The sequence below is a fragment of the Macrobrachium rosenbergii genome, chromosome 13 (assembly GCF_040412425.1).
Source record: "Macrobrachium rosenbergii isolate ZJJX-2024 chromosome 13, ASM4041242v1, whole genome shotgun sequence".
In the NCBI taxonomy this organism is placed as follows: Eukaryota; Metazoa; Arthropoda; class Malacostraca; order Decapoda; family Palaemonidae; genus Macrobrachium; species Macrobrachium rosenbergii.
The window spans coordinates 6,518,067-6,535,441 of NC_089753.1; the positions used below are offsets into that span (position 1 = coordinate 6,518,067).

Genomic DNA, 17,375 nt, shown 5'->3' on the forward strand with positions numbered 1-17,375 from the left:
ATATTAGGGTTAGCATATTTGAGCCTCATAACCACTGGTTGATCAGATTCAGACACATTAAGGTGCATAGGTACTTCATTTCATATTAGGGTTAGCATATTTGAGCCTCATAACCACTGGTTGATCAGCTTCAGACACATTAAGGTGCATAGCTACTTCATTTCATATTAGGGTTAGCATATTTGAGCCTCATAACCACTGGTTGATCAGCTTCAGACACATTAAGGTGCATAGCTACTTCATTTCATATTAGGGTTAGCATATTTGAGCCTCATAACCACTGGTTGATCAGCTTCAGACACATTAAGGTGCATAGCTACTTCATTTCATATTAGGGTTAGCATATTTGAGCCTCATAACCACTGGTTGATCAGCTTCAGATACATTAGGGTGCATAGGTACTTCATTTCATATTAGGGTTAGCATATTTGAGCTTCATAACCACTGGTTGATCAGCTTCAGATAGATTAGGGTGCATAGCTACTTCATTTCATATTAGGGTTAGCATATTTGAGCCTCATAACCACTGGTTGATCAGCTTCAGATAGATTAGGGTGCATAGCTACTTCATTTCATATTAGGGTTAGCATATTTGAGCCTCATAACCACGGGTTGATCAACTTCAGATACATTAGGGTGCATAGCTACTTCATTTCATATTATGGTTAGCATATTTGAGCCTCATAACCACTGGTTGATCAGCTTCAGATAGATTAGGGTGCATAGCTACTTCATTTCATATTAGGGTTAGCATATTTGAGCCTCATAACCACTGGTTGATCAGCTTCAGATACATTAAAGTGCATAACTACTTGATTTCTTATTAGAGTTAGCATATTTGAGCCTCATAACCACTGGTTGACCAGCTTCAGATGCACTAAGGTGCATAGCTACTTGATTTCATATTAGGGTTAGCATATTTCAGCCTTGTAACACTGGTTGATCAGCTTCAGATACAGTAAGATGCCTAGCTACGTAATTTCATATTAGGGTTAGTGAATTTTAGCAGCAAGATGTGCATCATCTATTAGCTTTTCTCCTTATTATCATTGAAGATGAAGACAATTTTAATACTTTGGTATGTATATCAGGTAATGGCAGTATTTTAAATGTTTCTTCTGTTTTTGCTTGAAAAATTTTAGTAGCTTATTTAGCTCATTTATTTTATTCAATGGCTTGCTAGTACAGAACCTTTGGGAATGATTAAGTACAATAGTAATCATGGATATTCCCATTCTGTTGTGTAACACTTAAATGTAGGAATGAATTGGAGAACGATGTAGTTGTAGTTACTGTTACCAATAACAAACAAATATTAAGTTATTTTAAACCACACTTTTGGAATGATAGTAGCATTTATTTTATTCTGAAAAATGATATGCTTAAATAGATTTATAGAATACTGCGTTTACATTATTAAGACGTGCAGGTTGCTCTAACTATTAATGCTTTTAAATGCTATGTGCCTTTAAATTCAAATTACTGTCAATGTTGAAGTAACATGTAAAGTTTATTGTGTTTGAACTGGCTTTGAGGGTACATAATGTTTCTTTCCCCATTATGTTTGCTTTTGATTTTTGGCTTTGCTTTGTTGTTGGGATTGCTTGTCATTTGTCCACTGTCCATTAGGGAGGCTCGAGATGCTGCTTTGGCCAACGCTTTAGCACACAAGCTAGACATTGAAGAGGAAGAAACTCGCAAGAAACAGGAGGAGGAGGATATGGCATATGCCCGAAACTTGTTGGTTAGTGATTATTTTGCACTTTTTACCATTTTTTAGTTTATTACCTTATTTGGAGTTTATTAAAAGTAGCTTGAAAATTTTGCTTAGACATTGTCCCTATGTTTTAGTTTTCTGTAAAAGAAAACTATTGTGCCAGCTTTGTCTTTCCGTCCCCACTTTACTCTGTCCACGCTTTTACTGTCCACCCTCAGATCTTAAAAAGTTCTGAGGCTAGAGGGCTGCAAATTGGTATATTGATCATCCAACATACCAAATTGTAGCCTTCTAGCCTCAGTAGTTTTTATTTTATTTAAGGTTAAAGTTAGCCATAATTGTGCTTCTGGCAGTGGTTAGGATAGGCCACCACCGGGCCCATGATTAAAGTTTCATGGGCCACAGCTCATACAGCATTATACCGAGACCACCAAAAGATAGATCTATTTTCGTTGGCCTTGATTATACACTGTAGCGGCTGTACGGAAAACTCGATTGTGCTGAAGAAACTTCGGCGTATTTTTTACTTATTTCTAGTTTATATTTAGTTTTGGTTTTTTCTACTACATTGTCATTGACCCCTATCAGTAGCATTTTTGATGAAGTAGTGAAGGTGAGAACAGAATGCAGTAATCAACTTTAACACACTTAGCTTACTGAATGAGTAATTCATATACCATTTTGGAGAATTAGCCCGGTATGTGTAAACTTGAATAGTTCACCATGAGTAACTGTAATTTTCAGATTAATCATCTTAAAGTAACTTTCTTTGTCAATAGTTGCTTTTGAAGTACATCTTCTTAGACAAATAATCATATAGAAATGAAATCCCAAGCTGTAGCTAATATAAATTACTTCAACAAAGTTTTTTTAACATTAATGCAAATAGAATTAATGTGAACAAGGTAATATACCACAGTATACTGTATGAAAATCACTGTTTTATTACTGTCTCCAGATCTTTATGCTGTACTAATAATTCAGTGTTGGAGCCTTCATACTAAACTTCACTACCATTAGATCTGCCAAAATATTCAATTGTGCATGCATCGAATGCAGTTTGATTTGGAGTTGCAGTCTGCTGTCACAACTACCTTGAATTGTGATCTACCACAATCAGTGAGACAGCAACTCACCCAAGTGGTAGTTATTGTAGTTCAGAACAAGTTCATGCTAACTTTTTAAACCTAAAGCATGGTCTTACTCATTATGTAGGAGCTGAACTTTTTTTATATGTAGATATACAACATTACCATAGTCTACAAAGTAAGCTTGTTTTGATTGCTTGTTATCACAGCATTATAAAGTATAACCAGATGACTATGTAACATTTAAAGACTCCTACGTTTAGTCTAAAGGAGTTGTTCTTAAATAACAGGTTTTGATATAGGAAAAACCTATTTTTGGTAGCTGCTGTGAGTCTTCAAAGGAGTTACACTCTCATGGTCCCCACAGGGCTCCATAAGACAGACAAACCAATCTCAAAGAATTCTCTTATAGTTGGTCTTGGCTAGAATATTGCTTGTTAGCGCAGTGATAGAATATAAAGGACTCGGGAAAAGAAGGCTCCATCTCTTGCCCACAGCAATTCCTTAGTTTTCCCTTTATCCTACTTGCACAGATGTGACAGCAGTATGTATGTTGGGTATCTTGCTCATTACACACCAAGTTTGTGCAAGATAAATGTTCATCCAAGTCCCATGCCTTATCGTCAGGGAAAGTAGGTGGGTTTGAGGACTCGCTGCAGCAACCCAAAATAGGATTTTATATATGACACTTACCAAGTAATTACATAGCTGTAGTTTCTACTTTAAATGGCAGCTTAAGAATTGAAAATTCTCAGTAGTGTTTTTTTGTTTTGGTGCAGGTTAGTGCCCCGCCCACTTTCGGGGAAGAATAGATACAATGTAGCTAAAGAGCTCGGTTTGTTTCTGCCGTTGATGACTGAACATCATCGTTCATCAGCTGCGTTTTGTTAGTTCAGGAGTACAGTAGTTTCACCGGATAGTTTGGTTGTCTATCAAAGGATTTAGTGAAGTATTCTTTCATTTGGTAGCATCCGAGCTATATTTTCATAGCTTAGCTTAGCTTAGCTTAGCCTTTTTTCAGTTTTTTGGACTATTATGTCAGACACAAGTGTGACCAGTAACCGGTATTGCAGCAAAGGCTGTAATACTAGGTTGACTCCATTTGAATATGATGAACATTCTGTTTATTTTCACTGCCATGGACAAGTATGTTCCCCCAACTTGACTCACGAGGAATGTAAGGATTGGGCCATAAGTGAATGGAAAGTGTTGACCAATCATTTGGATAAATTAGAGAAAGCTAGGCTGAGGAAAGTGGCTGCTAGAGCCAAGGCTAGAGCTTCTGTGTCCACTACCCCTAAACCGCCTTTTTCTACACCTTTGACTTCTTGTTCCCTGATTCCTACTTCTCTCGCTCTCCCTACAACTGTTACCTGGCTCCCTTCCCTCTGAGCCCAGTGCCATCGCCAGTCTCGAAGCTCGGATGGATAAGAAATTTGACGCTTTAGTAAGTACTGTTGCTCAGGTAGGATCATAGTGCAACTGTTGGTGCAAAGTGCAAGTGCTAGTGCCTGCACCCGGGTTAGTGTTGTGGAGGGGGTGGCTACTCGTCCCACCGATGCTCCGAGACGGAGGCCCCTGTCAAACTCCCTGCACCTGGGAGGAGGCAAACTGTAAGTCCAAGGGAGGTCAGTGGAGTTTGCCCTCGAGTAGCTGCTTCCTCAGTCAAGCCTGTTGCTGGTCCCAGGTATCGACAGACAGCCACTGGAAAGGAGTCTTACGGATCTCCTAAATTCGGTCCCTGTCAGACTCCCCTACACCTGGGAGGAGGCAAACCATAAGTCCAAGGGAGGTCGGTGGGGGGTTTGCCCATGAGTAGTTGCTTCCTCACCCGAACCTGTTGCTATTTCCCAGGTTTCGGCAACCAAATGCTCGAAATGTGTCCAATTGGATCACTCCTTGTCTTCCAGTGGTTTGGATTCTGAACCCAAAGGACATGGTTGACATTTTCAGGAGCCTTCTATGCCTTTGAAGAGGCATGTTGCTGATGTGTGTACAGCAGTACCAGTACCTGGCAAGCGCCGTGAGGATCAAGAGCCCTCTTGCAGCTATTGGGATAACACCGAGCTCCCATTGGCTCGTAAGTGCCCATTGGCATGTAAGCGCCCATAGGCTCACAAGTGCCAACTGGTTCCCAAGCGCCAATTGGCTCCCAAGCGCGAATTAGCTCATAAGTGCACTTTGGGATCTCTCCCATTGGATCTGAGCTCCCAGTGGCTCATAAGCCTGCTGCAGGTTCAGTTCATGCTGTAACTCCAGACATCCCATTGGGATATGAGTCTGAGACTCCAGATTCAGATGTCCCTATTGCTGCAGGTCAACCTGTTTCAGTGCCTTATGTGTCACAGATCCCCAAGGCCATATCCTCTTCACCTGTCGCTGATCATGCGAAGTCTGCAAATACATCAGCACCCCAAGACTTCTTTGCTTCCCATTCACCAATGTTTGGACAACGTCATGGAACTGTTGAAGAACCCTTGTCTTTGAAACCAGAAGAACCACAGAAAGATTTGTTGCTTTCCACTGTATCTTCAGCAGAGGAGGAACCTGAGCCAGAACAGCCTTCATCAGCTTACGCCTCATTATTGAATTATTGTCTGTTCTGCTTCCTGACGTATTTCTCCACCGCGGCCCCTTCTTCCCCATGATCAGTGTTCTTGTCACATCAATCCTCTAGTACCACTAGACTCCCGTAGATGGTCCTATCTATTTTGTCCAAGAAGCGTTGTCGGGGATCAACTCTTGGCTGTCTGAGAAGAGGGAGTTGGGCAAAGCTGCATTTTGTTGTCCTCCTTCTCAGTTTCCAAAAGGAGGTATGTATTCTATACAACCGGGGAAGCTCCTTCCTTAGGAGTTTCTGCTATATTCATACATGCAGACTGGCTCGGAGTCCTGTTGTCTGCGGACAAGGCGATTCGAGACAGGGCACAGGAGTTAGCTGCTCTTTTTTCGTCATGTATACTGAAGAAAAGAGACGTTGTGTTCTTTTACCACTATAAGAGTGACACTGTCCCAGAGATCTGCTCTTCTTTTCGCTCATCTGTACAGACCAGCCTTTTTTCCTCGAACGACATTAGAGCGGGTAGCTACGGAATTGCAGAAGGCTACTCACGACTTGCTTGCACAGTCGTCCAAGCGAACGATGGAGTCTAAGTAAACATCTGCTGTTTCATTTAATCCTCGGCCTCTCTCTCCTCTCCAGCCACGGCCCTTTCGAGGTAACAGAGGAAGAGCCTCCTTGCGCCCATGCACAAATCCCAGGTCAGTTCGCCCTATCAGCAAGAAGTCCTCCTCTAAACCAGTCTCAGTTCTTCATTGGAGGGGTGGGTAGAGCTTTCGGCTAGCACGTTGTTGGCCCAGCATTCGACTCTCCGAGTGGCCAATGAAGAATTAGAGTAATTTATTTCTGGTGATAGAAATTCATTTCTCATCATAATGTGGTTCGGGTTCCACAATAAGCTGTAGGTCCTGTTGCTAGGTAACCAGGTGGCTCTTAGCCACGTAAAATAAATCTAATCCTTAGGGCCAGCCCTAGGAGAGCTGTTAACCAGCTCAGTGGTCTGGTTAAACTAAGATATACTTAACTTAACTAGACCAGTCTCTAGCAAGTGAGACTTTGGTTCTCCGTCTACTTGTGGGCGCCAGACTCAAAAACTCCTAGAGACAGTGATAGGCCAGATCAATAGAAACATGGATACTACGGGTTCTTAAGGAAGTATATGCGATTCCCTTCAAAAAGAGTACACCTTTGTCACCTATGCCCATCGCCTTAAAGGCGCACTCGGTAGGCTACAAGTTTTTTTTTCGGCCCTCTTAAAGGAAGTCACAGCTCTTCTCCACAAGAGAGCTATAGAAGAGGTAGAAGACTTTGTCATTGGAGGGGTTTTGCAATTGCCTCTTTATAGTCCCCAAAACCTCCGGGTGTTGGAGGCCGGTCCTAGATGTAAGCGGTTTGAACGTCTTAGTCCAAACCACAAAGTTCAGGATGTAGATGAACAGCTCAGTTCTTGCTGCAATTTCCCAAGAAGATTGGATGGTCTCAATAGACATGATAGACACTTACTTTCATACCCCAATACACCAGGATTCCAGGAAATTCCTGAGATTTGCTCTCAGGACAAAGTTTTCCAATTTCGGGCTCTATGCTTGGGGTTGTCACCAGCCCCTCAAGTCTTCACCAGGGTTAATGGGCATGAAAGTTTGTCTATATCTGGATGACTGGCTCCTATGTTCATCATCCCAGAAGTGCACTGAGGACCCTCTCAGAACCCTTCAGTTATCCCAGGAGTTGGGCAGGAAAAGTCCCAACGAGTCCCTTCTCAGATGATAGTCTATTTGGGGATAAAGATAGACTTTCGGGTTTTTCAGGTTTTCTGGGTTTTTCCATTAGAGAAGAGAATACCATCATGCACCCAAAGAAGTCCGTCATTTTCCTAGTCTTCAGACCTGCTTGGCCAATGCCTGGATGAGCCTGCTATGGACTCTATCCTCCATAGAGATGTTCGTTCCTTTGGAGATACTGCATGCGAGGCCTTTGCAGTTCTTTATGAAGGTCAGTTGGAACAATAAAATTCTTTCAGATTTCTTCGTATTCCCCATCACACAGGAAATAAAAGATCTTCAGTGGTGGCTCGTAGAAGGAAGGTTCCACTTATGGAAGTCCCTATCTCGTCTGAACCCGAACCTGTCATTATTCTCAGGCACAAAGGACCTAGGTTGGGGAGCGATACTAGGATGATTGGAAGTGCCATGGAAGTGGTCCCTTCAAAAGAGGAAACTGAACATAAATCTGTAGGAGTTGAAAGCGATTCACCTGGCTCTTCAACATTTTGCAGCAGTAATTAGAGTCTCAGTGATTGCGGTTCATTCCAAACACATGACGGCTCTGGCTTATATTCAAAACCAAAGAGGCACTCACTCTCTGTCACTGTGTGAGTTAGCCAAGGATCTCTTTCTTTGGGCGCACAACAACAATACACAGGTTCTCACCCGCTGTGTTCAGGGCAAGTTAAGTGTATTATGGACGAATTGAGCCATTGCAAACAGGTTCTACCCATGGAATGGTCACTGAATCCACAGGTGTGCACCATCCTGTTGAAATGGTGGAGAACACCGTTGATAGACTTGTTTGCAATGTCCAGGAACCATGGCCTCCCCCTGTATTGCTCTCTGGCGCCAGACCCTCAGACTTGGGCATTGGAGGCGATGCTTCAGGATTGGTCGCACCTGGAAATGTATGCCTTCCCACCGTTCAGTCTAGCAAGAGATGTGATCAACAAATTTAAGACTTCTCATCACACTTCAGTGATCCTAGTAGCTCCCTTTTGGCCTCAAAAGGAGTGGTTTCCAGACCATCTAGAACTTCTGTCGGACTTTCTGTGGTTCCTCCCACAGTAGAAAGATCTTCTCAGACAACCTCACTTCAACAGATATCATCAAGGTTCGTCCACTCTCCCTCTGACAGGTTTTAAACTGTTAGGAAGCTTGTTAGAGCTAAAGGATTTTCAAGAAAAGTTGCGAATGAGACGTGACTCCTCTTCAAAGCACTACCAGGCTAAGTGGGCAGTTTTTAAGAGATGGGGTCAAGAACGTAGCATCTTGTCTTCTTCTACCTCTGTAGCCAACTAGCAGAATTTTTACTTTACCAAGGATCTTCGAGAGGCCTTTCGACGTCTACAATAAAGGGTTACAGATCCATGCTGAACTCAGTATTCGAGCATAGAGGTGTGAATATTTCCTCAGACCGGGACATTTCAGACTTAAAGTCTTTTGACACCAGGAAATGGAAGTCTTAGCAACCAGTGTCTTGGAACCTAGATGTAGTCCTACATTAGTTGTCAGACCTGCCTTTTGAACCTATGCTGATGTCCTCCTTTAGGGATCTGTATAGAAAGACACTTGTCTTAATCGCTTTAGCCACAGCGAAAAGTTTTTTGCAAGAGACAGCTATTTGCTCATATATTTTAGGCTTCTTAGCCAAAAATGAGTACCTGTCTTAGCCCTTGGCCTCATTCTTTTTCAGTCCAGAGTCCTGCAGAACTGGTAGGACCGTCTGAACAAGAGAGAGTATTATGCCCAGTGAGATCATTAAGATTTTACATTGAGAGACCCAAGGACATCAGAGGGAATTCTCATAACCTCTGATGTTCTGTCAAGAACCCTTTATGCCCTCTCTCCAAGAATGCTATCTCTTTCTTTTTGAGAGACATTATTGTAGAGTCTCACTTGGGAATTCAGCAGAATAATTTAGCGTTGTTAAAGATAAAAGCACATGAAGTATGGGAAGTAGCCACTTTGTTGGCTTTTTAACGCAATCTCTCTCTAGTACCATAATCCAATTGACTTATTGGAAGTGTCGCTTGGTTTTAGCCAACTATTATCTACGTGACATTGAAACTGTGTTCGAGGACTACAGTACACTGGGTCCGTTCTCCGTGGCTGGCGTGGCACTAGGGAATGAGGGGTAGGAGTGATCCTCCCATTTCTCTGTCTCCTAGCCTTGATTAAGGTTGTTGAGGTTTTGGGAAGCTGGGGGTACTTAGTACCTTGAGTACCCTCCAACCTTTGTTTTTAATGGATGGGTAATATATGTTTTTTAAATGGTGTACAGGTAATATAATTTTATGGTTGTATGTTAGTCGATGTCTATTTTTCGCCCAGGGCAAGGGCAGTGGTTGTGTTTAAGCTTTGCCAAGTCACAGAAGCACTCCCTGACCACAAAGCTCCCACTGAGGAAGGGACAATCCTGACACTACCGGTCATGTCCCTAAGGGTTGAGATGACCAACGACCAAGAGTCAGTATCTTCCTGCTCTTGCTCTCTCCCCAGGTAAGGTTACCACAAGCATTACCGCAATGCTATCTTTTCTTTTCTATTTCAAATGCATTTCTTTATAATGATTTTGGGGTAGCATGTGTCCATTCTTTCCACTTCCTATCAGTGCGGGATTCAGCTATGTAATTACTTGGTAAGTGTCATATATAAAAATGAAATTTTTATAATAAAATAAGGTTGTATATATACTTACCAAGTAATTACATGAACAGAACCCGTCCTTCCTCCCCGCACATGGACATAGAGCATAAACGAACTGAGCTCTTTAGCTACATTGTACCTATTCTTCCCCGAAAGTGGGCTGGGCACTTACCTGCACCAAAACAAGAGAGCGCTACTGTGAATTTTCAATTCTTAAGCTGCCGTTTAAAGCAGAAACTATAGGTATGTAATTACAGTAATACCCTGAACTTGCCTTCCTTCGAGTTATTGCCTTCACAGACACACAGGCTATTCATTGGAACCTAATTAATTGTCATACACAAGTTTTTCACAGACACGTGAACGTTTGCTTATACTGAGAAACCCTGCAAAAGTGTTAGTTTAATTTTTTATGTAATTTATAAGTTTTCAAGCTTTAATGTGTAAATTGATATAACATTATTTAATAAAAGTAATAATCTCATTCTCTCTCTCTATTTAATCTCTCTCTCTCTTACTCTCTCTTTACTGAATGAGAGAATTTTTATGGTACATGTATATGTTTATTTGTTTTGTATGATAAATAAATTTTTTACCTAATCTTCTTCCTCTTTCAACCTTACTAATCCCACTGTGTAGCAGGGTCAGCCGCTTGAGTCAACTTTCTCCATCTGTTTCTATTCCTAACATCTTCCCCAAGTCCCACCTCACCCATATCCCTCCTCACCACATCCATCCATCTGATCTGTTGACGCCCCACACTCCTCCCCATCACTGGCATGTTCTTAGCTCTCTTGATTGGTTCCACCTCCTCTCTTCTTATTACATGGCCATAGTATCTCAAATGAGCTTCCCTAGCCTTCTCCTTTACATTACATATACCACACATTCTTCTTATATCTTGACTCTCCCTCCTTTCCAGTAGTGATATTTGGCAGTCCATCTCACCATCCTCATCTCGGTTCTTTTCAACAGTCCCTCCTCTTTCCTTTTAAGTGCCCAGGTTTCTACCCCATATACTGTAATAGTACGGGCCTGATAACTGACTTATAGATCTTTAAGTTTTTTACCTAATAGTAAGTACTAATTTTCAAATAATAATAATAATAATAATAATAATAATAATAATAATAATAATAATAATAATAATAATAATATATAGGGGGTCTCAGATCAGGTCAGTTTTTCATTGGCTGCCTGAGGCGATTCTCCTCAGGCGAAGTCTTCTCTTGCTCGGTGATGGTTGTATGTGTTTGTGTGCGTGCGCTGGAGTGCATGTTAATGAGTGTACTGTTCGGAGGGTTTCTGCCTGCAGATAGGTGTTCCTGATTGGTTCTCTCATCCGGGGTGCCAGTCGCGAGGAGGAAAGTCTTCTGTGTGGTATTGAGACTCGGCTTCTCTCTCCTGAAGTGCAGGGCTTCCAGGAGGCGTAGGCGGTGATGCTCGGTTGCTTGATTTGTTATCTTGATGTTGGGGTTAATATTGTTCCTTTTTATTCTCAGGTTATGGGCAGTCCTGGTATGATTAAATATGGCACCCTCCTGGGCATGACAGAAAATCCTCTTGGAGAAGCGCATGGTAGTTGTACTGATGTAAGAGCCGATGCACTCTCGGAGCAGGCATTTGTATTAGTAGACTACGTTGGTTTTCTTCGAGGGATCCTGCTTGAGGGTGGCTGGGTTATTTCTCATCACCAGGCTGCTGGTTTTCTTATTCCTGTAAAATATGACAAGTTTAATTTTCTTATCGCGATCGGACGGGCTGATGTTACCCTCAGTGATGGTCCTGAGGGCGTGTTCATCTTCTTTATATCCTTTAAGGAATTTTCCTTGGTAGAAAAGTTTGATGTCATCAGAGGTGTCGGGGCTAGATTCTTGATGGTACCATCTGTTCATGGCTCCTGTAATGCACTTGTCTACCACCCAATTCAAGTGTCCCTTATCGATGAGGATCTGGGCGGCACGTCCCAGCTCTCCATGGGTGTCAGTCCAGGAGGAGCAGTGCGAGAGAGTTCTTCTGATGACGGCGCTGATGGCGGATTGCTTATGTCTCTCAGGCACTCACTCTCTCAATTTAGACACGTGCCCCCTCAAGTAGGTTCCTTCACGTGGTGAGGGGCTAGGCCCTGGCTTTTCTTCTTCGTTTTGAAGAATAAGAGCCCGGCCCTGACGGATCACCTACAAACCTTTTGGATTTAAATGGCGTGGATATTTTCACTTTCGTACAAATTTCTTGGACCTGGTAAATAGGAAAAGGTATCATAGCTGGGATTGGGTTTATATCCGAAGCTAAATAGTGAGAACCGTGGTAGGACCATCAACTGTCCGATAATGTTCGGACCTGAGTTTTCAGGCGGAACTATTCTGGGACTGGACCACGGATTCCAGGGGGTCTAGTTCTGGGAATAGGACTCTCGGCATTCTGTCCGGTTTGCCCATAATGATTAGGGTGGGGATGATTGTATTCTAGTAATGCTCTCAGTCCTATCAAGCCGGTTGGCTTACACTTGAGCCACTCTAATCATGTTGTGCCATCCCCTTTGGGGTAGGGTAGGGATGCGGACATTTGGGAGTCGGTTCTCACTTGTGCCATTAGTGGAGGAATGAACTCCATGAAAGGCTGATGATACCTTTTTAAGGTTTTCAGGTTTACTCTTTTTTTTTTTTTTTTTCTCCAATCTTTATGACAAGTAAGTTAAAGGATTTGAGTACCCTGGACCCTTTGATGGTAGCTGAATCGGCACGTTGACAACCATTGGAACCTCATCTGACAACCCTTCTTTAGAAAAGTCAAAACAAATTCAGAATGCAATAACACTGGAACCATATGCTCCAGTACAAAGGAAACCAGTAAAAAGTAAATACCGTCTTGACCCAACCTTGACTCACTTTGACTCCTCTTTGGGAGTGACAGTTGGTCAAGGTTTCTAACCCTAGAAACTGACCAGAAAATATCGGCACTCAAGTTGGAAAATTATTTATTAAGCAGACACTCTACGACTGAAATGTCGTTTAGACAAATAAAAGAAAAGACTTGGCTTATAGAGGCCACAACAAAAAGTCAATCTGAAAATTATTTATCAATAAAAATATAGATAACATAAATATAAAAATAAAAAAACATGATACTATGAACAGTATTCAGGGTACTATTGTACTTCCTGAGAATAATAACGAGCCAGTTGAAAAACAAATACTGTTAGACTCACTTAAAAAGAGATACCCCAAAGTACAGGATTGCGAACTATATGATCTACCAAGTAAAGAAAAGAATAAACAAGTCTTAAAAATCGCAAAAATAAAATTTGAAGGCCAAGACCTACCTCAGAAAATAAAAATTTTAGGCCAAACCAGAGAAGTAAGACCATACGTCCCAAAGCCGCTACAATGTCAGAATTGCAGTAAATATGGACATGCGAAAAAAAATTGTCGAAATGAACCTGTATGCGCCATATTGTGGATCTGAAGAACATGCCACACAATGGAAGTGTGGGGAACCAAAGTGCATAAACTGTGGGCAAAACCATCATGCAAGATCCAAAGAATGTATGTACTATATATATAATACAGAGTTGAAAATATTGCAAGAAAGAACTGGAATGTCTGTAAAAGAAGCTAAATTAGAATTGAAAGTAAGAGGAATTCAAGATCCGTCTAAGAAACGTACATATTCTTTAACAAAAACCAATAATGAAACAAAAATGCATACAAATAGAAATAACGGAGCACAGAAAAGTAATTCTCAGGAAGAAATTAATGCCTTAGAAATAAAAACTAAAATGGTAAAGAATAAAGAAACAGGGACAAATGATATGGATAACATTTTATCCAATTCATTTGAAATATTAATGCAAATAGAAACAACACAGGAGGATGCTACTACAGAAATAACAGAGGAAGGACCTGATAGACTAGAAATTAAAGATAAAAAAGGCCATTGGAAAGAACACCACCCAAAACAAAGAAACCAACAATTGTTAGAGAAACGTCAGTCAAAACAAAAACAAGAGATATGAAGAAAGAACAAAAACAAAAACTAGTTAAGAATATTCCATTATCTCCTAAAATAATAGTAAAACCAATGGATACAGACATCCAAAATACCGAAGAAGTGGGAGACAACCATACCTTAGACAACAATGAATATGTGAAAGGAGAAGAGATTACTCCATCACCAATAATTGAGACAACAAGAACAAATAAAGAAAGAAATATACATGACAACTCTTGTGGATGTAATGATTGTTTCATTGCATTGTGCAACGATAACAAAAACATAACAAAAGATGGTTTAACAAACGTTATAAGAAACTTTATGAAATATAGAAAAAGAAACCACAGATTTGAGTACCCATGAAAAAGGTTGCATGTGCGTTGAGCACTTAATATATTATAAAGAAAAACAAATGAATGTCGTAAGAAAATTATTAGAAAAAATCCAAATTGATAATACAAAAAAAGAGAGTAAAACTCGACCGTTATAATAAAATATTTTCAATAGCTATATAATACAATGGAACGTAAATGGTCTACAGACCAGATTACACCTAGGAGAAATACAACGATTACTAAAAGAATACGAACCTATGATATTATGTTTACAACATGTCAACAAAACAATATCAACAATAGGTAAATATACCTTAGCATCTTCATCTAGAGAGGAAGAAGGAAATTTAGGTACTGCTATATATGTACATAACAAAGTATGTTATGACAAAGTACCTGTAAACTTTAATGATCTGCAAATATCGAGTATCAGAATACGAATAAAAACGATAATTATGTAATTTATAATTTATACAACCAACCCAATAAAAATTATGACTTAGATAAACTTAAAGAATTATCTAATAACACCAAAGAACCTATATTAATAGTAGGTGATTTTAATGCCCACAACCCGATGTGGGACTGTAATTGTACAGACTCAAATAGAGCAGGGAATAAAATAGAAGAATTCATAGATTCATATGACATTTGCTGCATAAATGACAATGAAATCAACACATATTTTTCTAAAACACATGGATCATTTTCCTCAATCGACTTAACTCTATGTACAACAAAAATAGTAGATAGATTAGATTGGAATACAGTTGACGACCTGCATACAAGTGACCATTTCCCAATATTAATTTCATTTTTACAAAATAACCCCACCAAGCATGTCCCTCAATATAACATTTATAAAGCAGATTGGGAGCAATATGAATTCCACACTAGGGATATCCCACCATTTGAATATTCAAAAGACCACAATAAAACTAATAAATTTCTTGTTGATTTTATTACAAATGCAGCTGATAAAGCAATACCAAAATCCAAACCTCATCCAACAAAACACAAAGTCCCATGGTGGTCTGAAAAACTAACAGAATTAATAAAAGTAAAACACCAAATTGGGAGACGATTGGATAATTTGAATAGAAAATTCAGTAAAATAAATAAATCATTACCGATATTAGAAGAAAACTTACAAAAACTGACTATATTATTATTAGAAATTAATACATTAAAACCTCTATATAACAAAGTATCTGCAAAATTTAAAAGAGAAGTAATTCAAGGAAGAATCATTTCATGGAGAAAATATGTATCAGATCTCTCTAATAATACTCCCATACAAAAAAATATGGGAAAAATTTAGGAAAATAAATGGTACCCATGTTAAACCACCTAGACATGCCATAATAAAAGATGGGAAAAGAATGCTTGATCCTAAAGAAATAAGTAATGTAATAGGTGAAAGTTTAGCAAAAGTAAGTAGCGACAAAAATTTAGATGAGCATTTCCGAACTAGGAAAAATAATATAGAATTAATAACAATAAATTTTGAAACCATAGAAGATATTTATTATAATAGAAAGTTTAATATGGATGAGTTAGAATTTGCATTGTTGAACAGCAATAAATCTGCCCTGGAGGTGACAGTATTTGTTTTGAAATGATCTGCCACTTTAGCACCTTTGGCAAAGGCATACTTATTAGAGTTTTATAACCACTTATGGCTTCGAAATTTATTTCCTAATGAATGGCGTAAAGCTATAATTATTCCTATCCCCAAACCAGGAAAAGATCCCAGTAATGTAAACAATTACAGACCAATTTCTTTAACTAGTTGTCTATGCAAATTACTAGAAAAATGGTAAACTTTTCGACTAACATGGCACATTCGAGAAAACAAAATTTTGACTCCCAAACAATTTGGATCACAATGTAACAGATCGACACTGGATTCTCTATCTAACTTAGAAGATCACATACGAAGAGGATTTGAACGAGAACAAATTACTATAGCCGTGTTTTTTTGACATTGAAAAGGCATATGATACTACATGGAGGTATGCAATATTAAAAGCGTTACATGTAAATAACATCCGTGGACATTTACCTATGTTTTTCCAAAACTTTTTGACAAATCGCAGTTTTCAGGTGAGAATTGATGATGTTCTGTCTAGAACATTTCCTCTTGAAAATGGTGTTCCACAGGAAGCGTCCTTAGTGGCACGCTGTTTACTTTAGCAATCAATGATATCAGTAATAATCTACCTATTGGTATTAAAAGTAACCTGTATATGGATGATTTTGCCATATATTATTCAGCATCTCGAATAAAACATGCAGAACGAATCATTAATAAAAGCATAATAAAAATAGATGAATGGGCTTTATCTGTAGGCTTTAAATTTTCCATAGAGAAAACCAAGCAATCATGTTTTATAAAAATAAAAAGTGGAAAAAAGGAGAAGAAATAGACTTGAAAATCAGAAACCATAGTATACCAATTGGCCAAACAGCAAAATTTTTAGGATTAGTATTTGATACTCATATGAACTGGAAAGCCCACATAACATACATGAAATCAAAATGTAAAAGAGCATTAAACCTAATTAAAAACTATCAAACACTACTTGGGAGCCGATAGACATACCCTTACTTTATTGTATAAAGCAACAGTGCTGTCTGTCGTTGATTATGGAAGTGAAATATATGGCTCGGCATCAGACGCAACGCTGAAAACGGTAGACCCAGTTCATAATGAGGGCCTTAGAATATGTTCAGGAGCTTTTCGATCATCACCAACATCATCTTTACAAGTTGAATGTGGTGAACTACCTCTGTCTCTCCATAGAGAGCTAGTAACAATGAAGAGTGCTCTGAGAATTCAGACAAATGATTCTCCAACTAAAAAAATTATTTGGATTAAGAGATGTGTTTATAAACAATCATCCACCTTCTTTCCCAATTAGAGCTACAAGATTGTTTGAGTCGCTAAATATACACATACAATTACCTGTAATAATAAAATCGCCTCCTCCTTGGACAATGAATAAAATGAGAATTTGTACACACTTGAAATATTTATCAAAAAATCATTCATTTACTCCAGAATACCATAGACAACATGCAACAGAGCATATTATCCGAAAAGATCCACATTACGCAATATATACTGACGGATCTAAGTCACAATGTCGGAGTGGGATATGCAGCGGTATCCCAAAACAAAACGTATCAGTTCTCTCTCCCAGACAAAGCTTCTGTATTTACAGCTGAGTTATGTGCAATAGTATCAGCCATAAAAATAGTAAG

At 39.4% G+C, this 17,375-nt stretch overlaps 1 protein-coding gene across 6 annotated transcripts in view; it reads left to right on the plus strand.

Moving 5' to 3' along the window:
• Nucleotides 1–17,375, plus strand: part of LOC136844872 (coiled-coil domain-containing protein 50) — a 184,738-nt gene that overhangs the window by 61,163 nt on the left and 106,200 nt on the right. For all 6 annotated transcript variants that reach the window (XM_067114135.1, XM_067114136.1, XM_067114134.1 and 3 more), the window contains one exon: nt 1,630–1,744. In XM_067114135.1, the coding sequence (XP_066970236.1) occupies nt 1,630–1,744 (115 nt within the window). The remainder of the gene's footprint in view (nt 1–1,629; nt 1,745–17,375) is intronic.